At 54.8% G+C, this 17,500-nt stretch overlaps 1 protein-coding gene across 1 annotated transcript in view; it reads right to left on the reverse strand.

Annotated features, from left to right (window-relative positions):
* arfgef2 (ADP-ribosylation factor guanine nucleotide-exchange factor 2 (brefeldin A-inhibited)) overlaps window positions 1–17,500 on the reverse strand; it is a 48,707-nt gene that overhangs the window by 7,648 nt on the left and 23,559 nt on the right. The window contains exons 16-32 of the mRNA XM_072459765.1: window positions 17,412–17,500; window positions 16,720–16,867; window positions 16,268–16,364; window positions 16,156–16,196; window positions 15,906–16,075; window positions 15,640–15,791; window positions 15,210–15,382; window positions 13,227–13,387; window positions 11,935–12,065; window positions 11,355–11,484; window positions 9,690–9,825; window positions 4,777–4,915; window positions 4,534–4,591; window positions 4,351–4,459; window positions 4,132–4,271; window positions 3,217–3,379; window positions 1,814–1,952 (exon numbers count right to left, since the gene is read on the reverse strand). The exon at window positions 17,412–17,500 is cut by the window's right edge and continues 70 nt beyond it. Of these exons, the coding sequence (XP_072315866.1) occupies window positions 1,814–1,952; window positions 3,217–3,379; window positions 4,132–4,271; window positions 4,351–4,459; window positions 4,534–4,591; window positions 4,777–4,915; window positions 9,690–9,825; window positions 11,355–11,484; window positions 11,935–12,065; window positions 13,227–13,387; window positions 15,210–15,382; window positions 15,640–15,791; window positions 15,906–16,075; window positions 16,156–16,196; window positions 16,268–16,364; window positions 16,720–16,867; window positions 17,412–17,500 (2,176 nt within the window). The remainder of the gene's footprint in view (window positions 1–1,813; window positions 1,953–3,216; window positions 3,380–4,131; window positions 4,272–4,350; window positions 4,460–4,533; window positions 4,592–4,776; window positions 4,916–9,689; window positions 9,826–11,354; window positions 11,485–11,934; window positions 12,066–13,226; window positions 13,388–15,209; window positions 15,383–15,639; window positions 15,792–15,905; window positions 16,076–16,155; window positions 16,197–16,267; window positions 16,365–16,719; window positions 16,868–17,411) is intronic.

Consider the following 17,500-nt stretch of genomic DNA (forward strand, 5'->3'; position numbering starts at 1 on the left):
GCATGACACACATGAACACGCATGACACACATGACACACATGAACATGCATGAACACGCATGACACGCATGACACACATGAACATGCATGAACACGCATGACACACATGAACACGCATGAACACGCATGACACGCATGAACACACATAACACGCATGACACACATGAACACGCATGACACACATGACACACATGAACATGCATGAACACGCATGACACACATGAACACGCATGAACACGCATGACACGCATGAACACACATAACACGCATGACACACATGAACACGCATGACACACATGACACACATGAACATGCATGAACACGCATGACACACATGAACACGCATGAACACGCATGACACACATGAACACGCATGACACGCACGACACACAAACACGCACGAACACGCATAAACACGCATGACACACACGACACGCATGAACACGCATGAACACACACGACACACACGAACGAACACGCACGACACACACAAACACGCACGGACACGCACGAACATGCACGGACACGCACGACACGCATGAACACGCATGAACACGCACGACACACACGAACACGCACTGACACGCATGAACACGCACGGACACGCACGACACGCATGACACACACGAACACGCACGGTCACGAATGACACACATATAAACACGCATAAACACACATGACACGCATGAACACACACAACACACATGACACGCATGAACACACAAGACACACATGAAAGGCATGACACGCATGACACGCATGACTCGCATGAACACACACGACACGCATGACACGCATGAACACACACGACACGCATGACACGCATGACACGAATGACACACACGACACGCATGACACGCACGACACACAAACACGCACGAACACGCATGAACACGCATGACACACACGACACGCATGAACACACACGACACGCATGACAAGCATGACACGAATGACACACACGACACGCATGACACGCACGACACACAAACACGCACGAACATGCATGAACACGCATGACACGCCCAAACACGCATGACACACGGCACGCATGAACACACACGAACGAACACGCACGACACGCACGAACACGCATGAACACACAAGACACACATGAAAGGCATGACACGCATGACACACACGACACGCATGAACACACAAGACACACATGACAAGCATGACACGAATGACACACACGACACGCATGACACACACGACACGCATGAACACGCATGACACGCACAACACGCACGAACATGCATGACACACACGACACGCATGAACACACAACACGCACGAACATGCACAAACACGCATGACACACACGACACGCATGAACACGCATGACACGCACAACACGCACGAACATGCATGACACACACGACACGCATGAACACACAACACGCACGAACATGCACAAACACGCACAAACACGCATGACACACACGGCACGCATGAACACACACGAACGAACACGCACCACACGTACCGACACGCACGGACACGCACGAACACGCACGAACACGCACGGACACGCACGAACGGACACGCATGAACACGCACGGACACGCATGACACACACGACACACACGACACACATGAACACGCACGGACACGAATGACACAACCGAACACGCACGGACACGCATGACACGCATGACACACAAGACACACATGAACACACACGACACGCATGACACACAAGACACACACGACACACACTAACAAGCACGGACACGCATGACACACGACACACATGATACTTTGAACTGTCAGATGGCGGGGCTCATGCTGACTCAAGACTGTCACTCACAGAAGCAGGCGAGTCTGGATGTCAGGCCACGACTCCTGCAGTTTGGGGTCAGAGTTCATCCTGAACAGGATCCTGAGGCTACAGGCCAGACTGGTGCTCTCCTGCTTCAGGAGGTTAGGCTTGGACTTCCCTTTGAAACCTGAAGGGGGCGACACCACAGAGCTGAGCCACAGGACAGAAACAAGAGACATGTTTCAACTGGTCCTGGTCCTGGTCCAGGTCGGTTCACCTCTGAGCGCTTTGGAGTTCTGCTCATGTTTCCTTCACAAATCTGATCTAAATCCTCCTCATACTTTTTACTCCTGAACGAGTCACACAAAGATGTTTAGTCATTCCAGTGGGTGTGAGGGGCGTGGCTAAAGCTAGCGTGTGTGAGGGGCGTGGCTAAAGCTAGCGTGTGTGAGGGGCGTGGCTAAAGCTAGCGTGTGTGAGGGGCGTGGCTAAAGCTAGTGTGTGTGAGGGGCGTGGCTAAAGCTAGTGTGTGTGAGGGGCGTGGCTAAAGCTAGCGTGTGTGAGGGGCGTGGCTAAAGCTAGCGTGTGTGAGGGGCGTGGCTAAAGCTAGCGTGTGTGAGGGGCGTGGCTAAAGCTAGCGTGTGTGAGGGGCGTGGCTAAAGCTAGTGTGTGTGAGGGGCGCGGCTAAAGTTAGCGTGTGTGAGGGGCGTGGCTAAAGCTAGCGTGTGTGAGGGGCGCGGCTAAAGCTAGCGTGTGTGAGGGGCGTGGCTAAAGTTAGCGTGTGTGAGGGGCGTGGCTAAAGCTAGCGTGTGTGAGGGGCGCGGCTAAAGCTAGCGTGTGTGAGGGGCGTGGCTAAAGCTAGTGTGTGTGAGGGGAGAGGCTAAAGCTAGTGTGTGTGAGGGGAGAGGCTAAAGCTAGTGTGTGTGAGGGGCGTGGCTAAAGCTAGTGTGTGTGAGGGGAGGGGCTAAAGCTAGCGTGTGTGAGGGGAGGGGCTAAAGCTAGTGTGTGTGAGGGACGTGGCTAAAGCTAGTGTGTGTGAGGGGCGTGGCTAAAGCTAGAGTGTGTGAGGGGCGTGGCTAAAGCTTGCGTGAGTGTGAGGGGCGTGGCTAAAGCTAGCGTGTGTGTGAGGGGCGTGGCTAAAGCTAGCGTGTGTGAGGGGCGCGGCTAAAGTTAGCGTGTGTGAGGGGCGTGGCTAAAGCTAGCGTGTGTGAGTGGCGTGGCTAAAGCTAGTGTGTGTGAGTGGCGTGGCTAAAGCTAGCGTGCACAGGAACAGTTTTGCCTCTACAGATTCTTTTGTGTTTCTCTCTCGTCCAATTATCTGGCTGTGCTGTGGAGCTCCTCCCCCTGAGCTAAAGTCCTCCTGGAGCCCAAGAGCCAGAACCTCTCAGGACCAGAGACATGAGACAGACTCTTTAGGACCAGTGGGAGGAGGCTCAGGAGCTGCACTTCACCTGCTCTCCACAAGGCGGTGCGCTGCTCGTTGTTGGAGTTGAAGTCTTTGGCGAAACGGTGCGACTCGAGCAAACAGTCGAGCAGTTTGAACAGGTGAGAAGACGACAGGTGGTGGTACATGCCCTGCTCAGTCTCAAGCTCCGCCTCCTCCAGAACGCCGCGCTGACGGAGACAAACATATGTTTATGTGAAATACAGACACTGAACATGTTCAGTACTAAACATGTGTTCAGGTGTGTTTACCTGTGCGGCGGACATGTTCAGGCGTGTTCAGGCGTGTTTACCTGAGCGGCGGACATGTTCAGGCGTGTTTAGGTGTGTGTACCTGAGCGGCGGACATGTTCAGGCGTGTTTACCTGAGCGGCGGACATGTTCAGGCGTGTTTACCTGAGCGGCGGACATGTTCAGGCGTGTTTACCTGAGCGGCGGACATGTTCAGGCGTGTTTACCTGAGCGGCGGACATGTTCAGGCGTGTTTACCGGAGCGGCGGACATGTTCAGGCGTGTTTACCTGAGTGGCGGACATGTTCAGGCGTGTTTACCTGAGTGGCGGACACGTTCAGGCGTGTTTACCTGAGCGGCGGACATGTTCAGGCGTGTTTACCTGAGCGGCGGACATGTTCAGGCGTGTTTACCTGAGTGGCGGACATGTTCAGGCGTGTTTACCTGAGTGGCGGACATGTTCAGGCGTGTTTACCTGAGTGGCGGACATGTTCAGGCGTGTTTACCTGAGCGGCGGACATGTTCAGGCGTGTTTACCTGAGTGGCGGACATGTTCAGGCGTGTTTACCTGAGTGGCGGACATGTTCAGGCGTGTTTACCTGAGTGGCGGACATGTTCAGGCGTGTTTACCTGAGCGGCGGACATGTTCAGGCGTGTTTACCTGAGCGGCGGACATGTTCAGGCGTGTTTACCTGAGCGGCGGACATGTTTTCTGCGTCCTCTTTCTTGCTGGTCGATGGGAAGAACACGATGTTGTCGATGGTTTGGATGAGTTCGAGCTGAACCACACATTTAATGAGGAGTCCAGAGAAAAGCCGCTGGTCCGAGGCTCCTGAGGGACACAATCAAGCGTCACACATAAACCACAGTGAGTGGGAGTGGCTCTGATACATGTTTATGGTCAGACTCACGCGTGTTGGAGCGTCCTTTCCACGTGTCGTCACTCGACATCTGACTGTGTCCTCGCTCTGAGGTGGCACGGTCGTAACTGCCCTGGGACTGAGCGTCAAAGTCGGGCTCCTGCAGACAGAGTGTGAAGAGACGGTAAAGAGACAAGTTTGTAAAGAGACGGTTTGTGGAGAGACAGTTCTTACATAATGTTTTGCGTCTGAAGACTCGTCCTCTTGTCCCGCCGGACGCCAAGTCAGTAACCTGAAGGAGACATGTGACTGAGTGAGAACCAGTTCCAGGTGGTGGGGGTCCGTGTGGGGCTGGGGGTCTGTGCGGGGGCCAGTGTGGGGCTGGGGGTCTGTGCGGGGGCCAGTGTGGGACTGGGGGTCTGTGTGGGGGCCCGTGTGGGACTGGGGGTCTGTGTGGGGGCCCGTGTGGGGTCTTACACGTTGGGGCTGGTGGTCATGAAGATGTCCCTCATGCAGGAGCAGGTCACGTCCCAGACTTCAGGACTGAACTTCTCTCCGTTCAGAATGACCAGGTTTTCCAGGCAGTTGGTCCCTGAGCGAGCCAGCTGCTCGTTATCTGTCGCCACGGAAACAAGCTCAAGTTAACAGATTATGGCCAATTAACAATAACTCTGCTCTGGGCCTCCGCTACAGGACCTCCTCTACAGGACCTCCTCTACAGGATCTCCTCTACAGGACCTCCACTACAGGACCTCCACAACAGGATCTCCTCTACAGGACCTCCACTACAGGACCTCCGCTACAGGACCTCCTCTACAGGACCTCCTCTACAGGACCTCCTCTACAGGACCTCCTCTACAGGACCTCCTCTACAGGATCTCCTCTACAGGACCTCCTCTACAGGATCTCCTCTACAGGACCTCCTCTACAGGACCTCCTCTACAGGACCTCCTCTACAGGACCTCCTCTACAGGACCTCCACTACAGGACCTCCACAACAGGATCTCCTCTACAGGACCTCCTCTACAGGACCTCCACTACAGGACCTCCACTACAGGACCTCCACTACAGGACCTTCTACACAGGACCTCCTACAAAGGACCTCCTCTACAGGACCTCCTACACAGGACCTCCTACAAAGGACCTCCTCTACAGGACCTCCACAACAGGACCTCCTCTACAGGACGTCCTCCACTGGACCTCCTCCATAGTACCTCCTCCACAGGACCTCCTACACAGGACCTCCTCTACAGGACGTCCTCCACTGGACCTCCTCCACAGGACCTCCTCCACAGGACCTCCTCTAAAGGACCTCCTACACAGGAACTCCTACACAGGACCTCCTCTAGAGGACGTCCTGCACTGGACCTCCTCTACACAGGACCTCTGCACAGGACCTACTCTGCACAGGACCTCCTCTGCACTGGGCCTCCTCTGCACAGGACCTCCTACACAGGACCTCCTCTACAGGACCTCCTCTACAGGACCTCCTCTACAGGACCTCCTCTGCACAGGACCTCCTCTGCACAGGACCTCCTACACAGGACCTCCTCTACAGGACGTCCTGCACTGGACCTCCTCCACTGGACCTCCTCCACAGGACCTAGTACACAGGACCTCCTATAGAGGACGTCCTGCACTGGACCTCCTCTACAGGACCTCCTCTGCACAGGACCTCCTCTACAGGACCGCCACTACAGGACCTCCTCTGCACAGGACCTCCTACACAGGACCTCCTCTACAGGACGTCCTGCACTGGACCTCCTCCACTGGACCTCCTCCACAGGACCTAGTACACAGGACCTCCTATAGAGGACGTCCTGCACTGGACCTCCTCTACAGGACCTCCTGCACAGGACCTCCTCTGCACAGGACCTCCTCTACAGGACCTCCTACACAGGACCTCCTACACAGGACCTCCTCTACAGGACCTCCTACAAAGGACCTCCTACAAAGGACCTCCTACACAGGACCTCCTCTACAGGACCTCCTCTGCACAGGACCTCCTACACAGGACCTGCTCTACAGGACCTCCTCTGCACAGGACCTCCTACACAGGACCTCCTCTACAGGACCTCCTCTACAGGACCTCCTACACAGGACCTCCTACACAGGACCTCCTACACAGGACCTCCTCTGCACAGGACCTCCTACACAGGACCTGCTCTACAGGACCTCCTACACAGGATCTCCTCTACAGGACCTCCTACACAGGACCTCCTCTACAGAACCTCCTCTACAGAACCTCCTCTACAGGACCTCCTACACAGGACCTCCTCTACAGAACCTCCTCTACAGAACCTCCTCTGCACTGGACCTCCTCTGCACTGGACGACCTCTGCACTGGACCTCCTCTCCACTGGACCTCCTCTACAGGACCTCCTCTGCACAGGACCTCCTCTCCAGGACCTCCTACACAGGACCTCCTCTACAAGACCTCCTCTGCACAGAGGAGGTAACCCTAACCCTAACCCTACAGGACGTCCTACACAGGACCTCCTCTACAGGACCTCCTACACAGGACCTCCTCTACAGGACCTCCTCTGCACAGGACCTCCTCTGCACAGGACCTCCTACACAGGACCTCCTCCACAGGACCTCCTACACAGGACCTCCTACACAGGACCTCCTCTAGAGGACGTCCTGCACTGGACCTCCTCTGCACAGGACCTCCTCTGCACAGGACCTCCTCTGCACAGGACCTCCTCTGCACAGGACCTCCTCTACAGGACCTCTTCTGCACAGGACCTCCTCTGCACAGGACCTCCTCTGCACAGGACCTCCTACACAGGACCTCCTCTACAGGACCTCCTCTGCACAGAGGAGGTAACCCTAACCCTAGAGGACCTCCTACACAGGACCTCCTCTACAGGACCTCCTACACAGGACCTCCTACACAGGACCTCCTACACAGGACCTCCTCTAGAGGACGTCCTGCACTTGACCTCCTCTACAGGACCTCCTACACAGGACCTCCTACACAGGACCTCCTCTACAGGACCTCTAGAGGACGTCCTGCACTGGACCTCCTCTACAGGACCTCCTCTACAGGACCTCCTCTACAGGACCTCCACTACAGGACCTCCACTACAGGACCTCCTCTACAGGACCTCCTACACAGGACCTCCTACACAGGACCTCCTCTACAGGACCTCTAGAGGACGTCCTGCACTGGACCTCCTCTACAGGACCTCCTCTACAGGACCTCCTCTACAGGACCTCCACTACAGGACCTCCACTACAGGACCTCCTCTACAGGATCTCCTCTGCACAGGACCTCCTCTGCACAGGACCTCCTCTACAGAACCTCCTCTACACAGGACCTCCTCTACAGGACCTCCTCTACAGGACCTCCTACACAGGACCTCCTACACAGGACCTCCTCTAGAGGACGTCCTGCACTGGACCTCCTCTACAGGACCTCCTCTACAGGACCTCCTACACAGGACCTCCTACACAGGACCTCCTCTGCACAGGACCTCCTACACAGGACCTCCTCTACAGAACCTCCTACACAGGACCTCCTGCACAGGACCTCCTCTGCACTGGACCTCCTCTGCACTGGACCTCCTCTGCACTGGACCTCCTCTACAGGACCTCCTCTGCACAGGACCTCCTCTCCAGGACCTCCTACACAGGACCTCCTCTACAGGACCTCCTCTGCACAGAGGAGGTAACCTTAACCCTAACCCTACAGGACCTCCTACACAGGACCTCCTCTACAGGACCTCCTACACAGGACCTCCTACACAGGACCTCCTCTGCACAGGACCTCCTACACAGGACCTCCTCCACAGGACCTCCTACACAGGACCTCCTACACAGGACCTCCTCTAGAGGACGTCCTGCACTGGACCTCCTCTACAGGACCTCCTCTGCACAGGACCTCCTCTGCACAGGACCTCCTCTGCACAGGACCTCCTCTGCACAGGACCTCCTACACAGGACCTCCTCTACAGGACCTCCTCTGCACAGGACCTCCTACACAGGACCTCCTCTACAGGACCTCCTACACAGGACCTCCTACACAGGACCTCCTACACAGGACCTCCTCTAGAGGACGTCCTGCACTGGACCTCCTCTACAGGACCTCCTACACAGGACCTCCTCTACAGGACCTCCTCTAGAGGACGTCCTGCACTGGACCTCCTCTACAGGACCTCCTCTACAGGACCTCCTCTACAGGACCTCCACTACAGGACCTCCACTACAGGACCTCCTCTACAGGACCTCCACTACAGGACCTCCTACACAGGACCTCCTCTAGAGGACGTCCTGCACTGGACCTCCTCTACAGGACCTCCTCTACAGGACCTCCTCTACAGGACCTCCACTACAGGACCTCCACTACAGGACCTCCTTTACAGGACCTCCTCTACAGGACCTCCTCTGCACAGGACCTCCTCTGCACAGGACCTCCCCTACACAGGACCTCCCCTACACAGGACCTCCTCTACACAGGACCTCCTCTACAGGACCTCCTCTACAGGACCTCCTACACAGGACCTCCTACACAGGACCTCCTCTAGAGGACGTCCTGCACTGGACCTCCTCTACAGGACCTCCTCTACAGGACCTCCTCTACAGGACCTCCTCTGCACAGGACCTCCTCTGCACAGGACCTCCTCTACAGGACCTCCACTACAGGACCTCCTCTACAGGACCTCCTCTGCACAGGACCTCCTCTGCACAGGACCTCCTCTGCACAGGACCTCCTCTACAGGACCTCCTCTGCACAGGACCTCCTCTGCACAGGACCTCCTCTACATGACCTCCTCTACAGGACCTCCTCTGCACAGGACCTCCTACACAGGACGTCCTGCACTGGACCTCCTCCACTGGACCTCCTCCACAGGACCTCCTACACAGGACCTCCTACACAGGACCTCCTCTAGAGGACGTCCTGCACTGGACCTCCTCTACAGGACCTCCTGCACAGGACCTCCTCTGCACAGGACCTCCTCTACAGGACCTCCTACACAGGACCTCCTACAAAGGACCTCCTACACAGGACCTCCTACACAGGACCTCCTCTGCAGGACCTCCTCTGCACAGGACCTCCTACACAGGACCTGCTCTACAGGACCTCCTCTACAGGACCTCCTCTGCACAGGACCTCCTCTACAGGACCTCCTACACAGGACCTCCTACACAGGACCTCCTACACAGGACCTCCTCTGCACAGGACCTCCTACACAGGACCTGCTCTACAGGACCTCCTCTACAGGACCTCCTACACAGGATCTCCTCTACAGGACCTCCTCTGCACAGGACCTCCTACACAGGACCTCCTCTACAGGACGTCCTGCACTGGACCTCCTCTACAGGACCTCCTCTACAGGACCTCCTCTACAGGACCTCCTCTACAGGACCTCCTCTGCACTTCGTACCTTGCCGGACGCACCACTGCAGCTGGGTGAAGATGTCGTGGAGCAGGATGGGACTCAAAGCTTCATAAAAGTGAGTGAAGACGTCACAGATGGCGTAGAGGGCGTGGTTACAGGTGGTGGTCATCCACTCTGTCTTCTGCTCGCACCAGGAAGAGGAACATCAGACCAGGAAGAGGAACATCAGACCAGGAAGAGGAACATCAGACCAGGAAGAGGAACATCAGACCAGGAAGAGGAACATCAGACCAGGAAGAGGAACATCAGACCAGGAAGAGGAACATCAGACCAGGAAAAGGAAAACACAACATCACAACAGCACTTTCCTAAATCGCTCCAGAAAAACAAAACGAATATGTTGTTGATTTACATTGAATAATTTGCCCCAAGAAGCAATTGCCAATAGTTTGTGAGAAAGTCTCAACTTTTACAAACTCATGTCCTGTTTGTGTTTATGACGGAGGAAACAGCTTTAATTCTGTTCATCCTTGTCTCAGTTTGTCCATAAAGAACCATCGAACAACAATATCACACACAGTTTTCCGATTTCGAGATATTTTCAAGTAAACAAAGTTTTCTTCTTTGACGATATTCAGGATGAAGGCTCGTCCAGAACAAATGACCTGTTTGACTATTCTTCAGACTGTTTCCTACAGAATGAGACCGTCCACTGTCCACGGGTTTGTTTTTTACAGCCTCCGGAGGAAAAAAATGCACCGCTTCCGACGCGAGCATCCATGTTGTTTACATGGAGATAGCGCTAACATGCGGCGGGACTAAGGCTTTATTCACACAGAATCCTCTGTATTCTCGTGCGTAAAGACAGTCAGAGCCTGGACGTTTGGGCAGGAGGCGACTAGATTTTACGACTAGATCACGTTTTCTGATTTTATTCGCCTTTTGGACGCGCATTTTGTTAGATATATGTATCAATATACCAATATTATTAATTATTTTTTCACCTCGATATGGAAAATTCATGTGTAAACTCATATTTACACATTTTCACAAAGACTGTTTTTAGCAGTTATAATATCTAATATCTAATATAATACTATAATAGTCATAGTGGTTCTACAAAACATCAAAATGTATGTTTTATGATCATAGAGGAGCTAAAATTGTAATAAAACAGTTTGACACAGTTGAATATACTTTTTGATACAAAATGCTTCTGTTCTAGATGTGAAACGTGACACAGTTGTTGTCATGACGACAGCATAAACACAATGAAGTCTGTCTTTAGGACAATACAAATGGAGAATATTCAGGCGAGAGTAAAAAAAAGGAAGTTTGGTTCATGTTTGTGCTTCTGTGGTGTGAGTGAAGCCCTGACAGTGTGACATCTGCACATGTGCAGAAACTAGAAGGCCTAAGCTTTCCCATGATGCATCACACTCACATGTGGAACGTAACATAGTCATTAGCTAATTAACAATGTTCACAGGAATTTAGCCCCCGCCCTGAACCCGGCGCCCGTCCTGAACCCCGCGCCCGCCCTGAACCCCGCGCCCGCCCTGAACCCCGCGCCCGCCCTGAACCCCGCGCCCGCCCTGAACCCCGCGCCCGCCCTAGAGTGAAAAGCGGTCAGAGGAGCTCAGAGTTTCAGGTCAGTTTGAAGAGGGTTCCGAGTTGTGGGAGCAGCATCAGATCTTCAGTGAGCTTTACCTCGGTCTGCTGCTCCGGGAGCTTCATGTTGTCAAAGATCCTGAAGACGATCCTGAACAGGTCGTGCCACCAGTGCGTCTCAAACGAGATCCCGTAACTTTTCATGATCTCAAACATCACCGTCAGACCTCTGAGGAAGAGAACACACACAGAACCTTCTACGTCACAGTAATTGTGGTACGTGTAGTACGTGTGGTACGTGTGGTACGTGTGGTACTTGTGGTACTTGTGGTACTTGTGGTACTTGTGGTACTTGTGGTAGTTGTGGTACTTGTGGTAGTTGTGGTAGTTGTGGTAGTTGTGGTAGTTGTGGTACTTGTGGTAGTTGTGGTAGTTGTGGTAGTTGTGGTAGTTGTGGTACTTGTGGTAGTTGTGGTAGTTGTGGTAGTTGTGGTAGTTGTGGTAGTTGTGGTAGTTGTGGTAGTTGTGGTAGTTGTGGTAGTTGTGGTACTTGTGGTAGTTGTGGTAGTTGTGGTACTTGTGGTAGTTGTGGTAGTTGTGGTAGTTGTGGTAGTTGTGGTAGTTGTGGTAGTTGTGGTAGTTGTGGTAGTTGTGGTACTTGTGGTAGTTGTGGTAGTACCTGGTGCGTACGTCGAGTTTGCAGCGGTTGATGATGCAGGAGAGTTCAAACAAAATGGGGAACCAGCCTCTGACCCAGACTCTGTCTCCAGGAGCCACGTTCATGTCGTCACTGGTGTATTCTCTGAGGGCCTGGACAGAGACACATGTGACCACAGGGTGGACAGAGACACATGTGACCACAGGGTGGACAGAGACACATGTGACCACAGGGTGGACAGAGACACATGTGACCACAGGGTGGACAGAGACACATGTGACCACAGGGTGGACAGAGAAACATGTGACCACAGGGTGGACAGAGACACATGTGACCACAGGGTGGACAGAGACACATGTGACCACAGGGTGGACAGAGAAACATGTGACCACAGGGTGGACAGAGACACATGTGACCACAGGGTGGACAGAGACACATGTGACCACAGGGTGGACAGAGACACATGTGACCACAGGGGGGACAGAGACACATGTGACGACAGGGTGGACAGAGACACATGTGACCACAGGGTGGACAGAGACACATGTGACCACAGGGGGGACAGAGACACATGTGTACACAGGGGGGACAGAGACACATGTGACCACAGGGTGGACAGAGACACATGTGACCACAGGGTGGACAGAGACACATGTGACCACAGGGTGGACAGAGACACATGTGACCACAGGGGGGACAGAGACACATGTGTACACAGGGGGGACAGAGACACATGTGACCACAGGGGGGACAGAGACACATGTGACCACAGGGGGGACAGAGACACGTGTGACCACAGGGTGGACAGAGACACATGTGACCACAGGGTGGACAGAGACACATGTGACCACAGGGGGGACAGAGACACATGTGTACACAGGGTGGACAGAGACACATGTGACCACAGGGGGGACAGAGACACATGTGACCACAGGGTGGACAGAGACACATGTGACCACAGGGTGGACAGAGACACATGTGTACACAGGGGGGACAGAGACACATGTGACCACAGGGGGGACAGAGACACATGTGACCACAGGAGGGACAGAGACACATGTGACCACAGGGGGGACAGAGACACATGTGACCACAGGGGGGACAGAGACACATGTGACCACAGGGGGGACAGAGACACAGGGTGGACAGAGACACATGTGACCACAGGGGGGACAGAGACACATGTGACCACAGGGGGGACAGAGACACATGTGACCACAGGGGGGACAAGGGGGACAGAGACACATGTGACCACAGGGGGGACAGAGACACATGTGACCACAGGGGGGACAGAGGGGTGGACGGGCTCTGACCTGTGGCCGCTCGGACACGTAGCGTGCGCAGTGGCGGATGAGGCGCACGGCCTCGATGCTTGTGTCCGGAAACGCTGCGTTACAAACGAACTCAGACAGACACTTGACAGCGTCTTGGAACGAGTCGATGGCAGCGGCGAAATGCTCCTTAAACGTGTTCACTGAGAGACACCAAGAGACACATTACACATGTCCCTCAGAAGCATGTCCCTCAGAGACATGTCCCTCAGAAGCATGTCCCTCAGAAGCATGTCCCTCAGAGGCATGTCAGAAGCATGTCCCTCAGAAGCATGTCCCTCAGAAGCATGTCCCTCAGAGACATGTCCCTCAGAAGCATGTCCCTCAGAAGCATGTCCCTCAGAGGCATGTCAGAAGCATGTCCCTCAGAAGCATGTCCCTCAGAAGCATGTCCCTCAGAGACATGTCCCTCAGAAGCATGTCCCTCAGAAGCATGTCCCTCAGAGGCATGTCAGAAGCATGTCCCTCAGAAGCATGTCCCTCAGAAGCATGTGCCTCAGAGACATGTCCCCTCAGAAGCATGTCCCTCAGAAGCATGTCCCTCAGAGGCATGTCAGAAGCATGTCCCTCAGAAGCATGTCCCTCAGAAGCATGTGCCTCAGAGACATGTCCCTCAGAGACATGTCCCCCAGAAGCATGTCCCTCAGAAGCATGTCCCTCAGAAGCATGTCCCTCAGAGGCATGTCAGAAGCATGTCCCTCAGAAGCATGTCCCTCAGAAGCATGTGCCTCAGAGACATGTCCCTCAGAGACATGTCCCTCAGAGACATGTCCCTCAGAGACATGTCCCTCAGAGACATGTCCCCTCAGAAGCATGTCCCTCAGAAGCATGTCCCTCAGAGGCATGTCAGAAGCATGTCCCTCAGAAGCATGTCCCTCAGAGACATGTCCCTCAGAGACATGTCCCTCAGAGACATGTCCCTCAGAAGCATGTCCCTCAGAAGCATGTGCCTCAGAGACATGTCCCTCAGAAGCATGTCCCTCAGAGACATGTCCCTCAGAGGCATGTCAGAAGCATGTCCCTCAGAGACATGGCCCTCAGAAGCATGTACCTCAGAGACATGTCCCTCAGAAGCATGTCCCTCAGAAGCATGTCCCTCAGAGGCATGTCCCTCAGAAGCATGTCCCTCAGAAGCATGTCCCTCAGAAGCATGTCCCTCAGAGACATGGCCCTCAGAAGCATGTACCTCAGAGACATGTCCCTCAGAGGCATGTCCCTCAGAGACATGTGCCTCAGAAGCATGTCCCTCAGAAGCATGGCCCTCAGAGGCATGGCCCTCAGAAGCATGTCCCTCAGAGACATGTACCTCAGAGACATGTCCCTCAGAGGCATGGCCCTCAGAGGCATGTCCCTCAGAAGCATGGCCCTCAGAGACATGTCCCTCAGAGGCATGTCCCTCAGAGGCATGTCCCTCAGAGGCATGTCCCTCAGAGACATGTCCCTCAGAAGCATGTCCCTCAGAGGCATGTCCCTCAGAAGCATGTCCCTCAGAAGCATGTCCCTCAGAAGCATGTCCCTCAGAAGCATGTCCCTCAGAGACATGGCCCTCAGAGGCATGGCCCTCAGAAGCATGTCCCTCAGAGACATGTCCCTCAGAGACATGTCCCTCAGAGACATGGCCCTCAGAAGCATGGCCCTCAGAGACATGTCCCTCAGAGACATGTCCCTCAGAGGCATGTCCCTCAGAGGCATGTCCCTCAGAGGCATGTCCCTCAGAAACATGTCCTCAGAAGCATGTCCCTCAGAAACATGTCCTCAGAGGCATGTCCCTCAGAAGCATGTCCCTCAGAGGCATGTCCCTCAGAAGCATGTCCCTCAGAGGCATGTCCCTCAGAAGCATGTCCCTCAGAAGCATGTACCTCAGAGGCATGTCCCTCAGAAGCATGTCCCTCAGAGGCATGTCCCTCAGAGGCATGTCCCTCAGAGGCATGTCCCTCAGAGGCATGTCCCTCAGATCAGACTCACACACGATGTGTCCCGTGGTCTGAAACGCCAGCTCCACGATTGTCTCGTCGTGAGACGCCGCCGCCTGATGAAAAACTGAGAAAATGTTCTTCCAGCCGGAGCGAATGTTCCCGGCCTGAGAGTTCACCATCTGAGCCACGCACCGGATCACCATGTCCCTGATGGTGGGAGACCTGAGGAGGAGAGAGGAGGAGGAGGTGAGAGGAGTGAGGAGACCTGAGGAGGAGAGAGGAGTGAGGAGACCTGAGGAGGAGAGAGGACGAGTTGAGAGGAGAGAGAGGAGAGAGAGAGAGAGAGAGAGGAGGAGGTGAGAGGAGGTGAGAGGAGGAGAGAGGAACATCCGTAAATCTGTCTCTGGAGTCATGGAGGAGCAGGAGGACTGAGCAGGAGGACTGAGCAGGAGGAGCAGGAGCACAGACGTGGTACAGACCTGTTCTTCTTCATGATGTGTTCAAACGGTCTCAGAAAGTCCTTCTGGAAGCGGAAGTTTGCCAGTTCTCCTTTCTCCAGGAACTTCATGGAGAGCTGCCTCAGGGAGTCCACCGCAAAGATGGCCACGTCCTCGTTTGGGTTACAGCCCACCTGAGAACCACCAGGAGAACCACCAGGAAAACCACAGGTCAGAGATACCTAACAAATGATTTAACACGCGACCTCACGCGCGACCTCACGCGCGACCTAACCCTAAGCATGTACCTTATTGAAATGGTCCCCGATGACCTGCCAGATCCTTGACCACTGCAGCCTGATGCGGTTCATGTTGTAATAGGAGATCTCCACGATCTTCTGCAGAGAGAACATCCTGGGCTGGTGTGAGGATGCCAGCTCGTCCATGGAGACCGCACACAGCCAACGCACAAAGTCCACTGCAGGTCACACAAACACAACTTCAGACACGGCCAGTGGTCAGCAGATCACTGGACTTAAGTTTGGCATGAATACTGACCAATCGCATTTCCGTCCAGCCTCGTGGATCCAGTAAAGATCCTAAAAAACAGAAAGGGATTGAATGAAATGACTGAAATCTGGATGAATTGATTTAAGGACAGAATTCTGACCGATCGACGGCGACGACCACACTCTGTGAGCTGGTCTCCCCCACGGACTCCTGAATGTGAGCCATCTGCCTCTTGTCCTGACTGCCCACCAAGTTACCTGAAACACAGAGGTAACTAGTCTGAAACACAGAGGAGGAGCAGAGAGGAGGAGCAGAGAGGAGGAGCAGAGAGGAGGAGCAGAGAGGAGGAGCAGGAGCAGAGAGGAGGAGCAGAGAGGAGGAGCAGGAGCAGAAAGGAGGAGCAGAGAGGAGGAGCAGGAGCAGAAAGGAGGAGCAGAGAGGAGGAGCAGAGAGGAGGAGCAGGAGCAGAGAGGAGGAGCAGAGAGGAGGAGCAGGAGCAGAAAGGAGGAGCAGAGAGGAGGAGCAGGAGCAGAAAGGAGGAGCAGAGAGGAGGAGCAGAGAGGAGGAGCAGGAGCAGCGAGGAGGTATCTCATGAGCAGATGGTGAAGTTACCCAGTACGTGGGGCATGAACTCCTCGGTGCCCGAGGGAAGGCCCCTGAGGCCCGGCTCTCTGCTGAGGGCCACTCCAGAGATGTACCGAGCTTTCACTCCTGTGCCAATCAACTGAGCCAGCTCCAGCTGAGAGATGCACTTGAGGATCTGCAACACAAGAGCGAGGGGATGGAACTGACAACCTTCTGTGCACAGGGCAAGAGCGAGGGGATGGAAGCGAGCATGTGTGAGGGGCGGGGCTAAAGCGAACGTGTGTGAGGGGCGTGGCTAAAGCGAGCATGTGTGAGGGGCGGGGCTAAAGCGAACGTGTGTGAGGGGCGTGGCTAAAGCGAGCGCGTGTGAGGGGCGGGGCTAAAGCTAGTGCGTGTGAGGGGCGGGGCTAAAGCGAGAGTGTGTGAGGGGCGTGGCTAAAGCGAGCGTGTGTGAGGGGCGGGGCTAAAGCTAGTGCGTGTGAGGGGCGGGGCTAAAGCGAGAATGTGTGAGGGGCGGGGCTAAAGCGAGCGCGTGTGAGGGGCGGGGCTAAAGCTAGTGCGTGTGAGGGGCGGGGCTAAAGCGAGAGTGTGTGAGGGGCGTGGCTTAAGCGAGCGTGTGAGGGGCGGGGCTAAACCGAGCGTGTGTGAGGGGCGGGGCTAAAGCGAGCGTGTGTGAGGGGCGGGGCTAAAGCGAGCGTGTGTGAGGGGCGGGGCCTCACCTCGTGCCAGGAGTTGCCCAGGTAGTTGCCGTCCGTGTGGGCCACAGTGATCAGGGTCTTGATGGTGTCAATGTTCTTCTGCTTCATCT

This window comes from Eucyclogobius newberryi, unplaced genomic scaffold (assembly GCF_026437365.1).
Source record: "Eucyclogobius newberryi isolate DKJ021-1_F unplaced genomic scaffold, fEucNew1.0.hap1 SCAF_273, whole genome shotgun sequence".
NCBI lineage: Eukaryota > Metazoa > Chordata > Actinopteri > Gobiiformes > Gobiidae > Eucyclogobius > Eucyclogobius newberryi.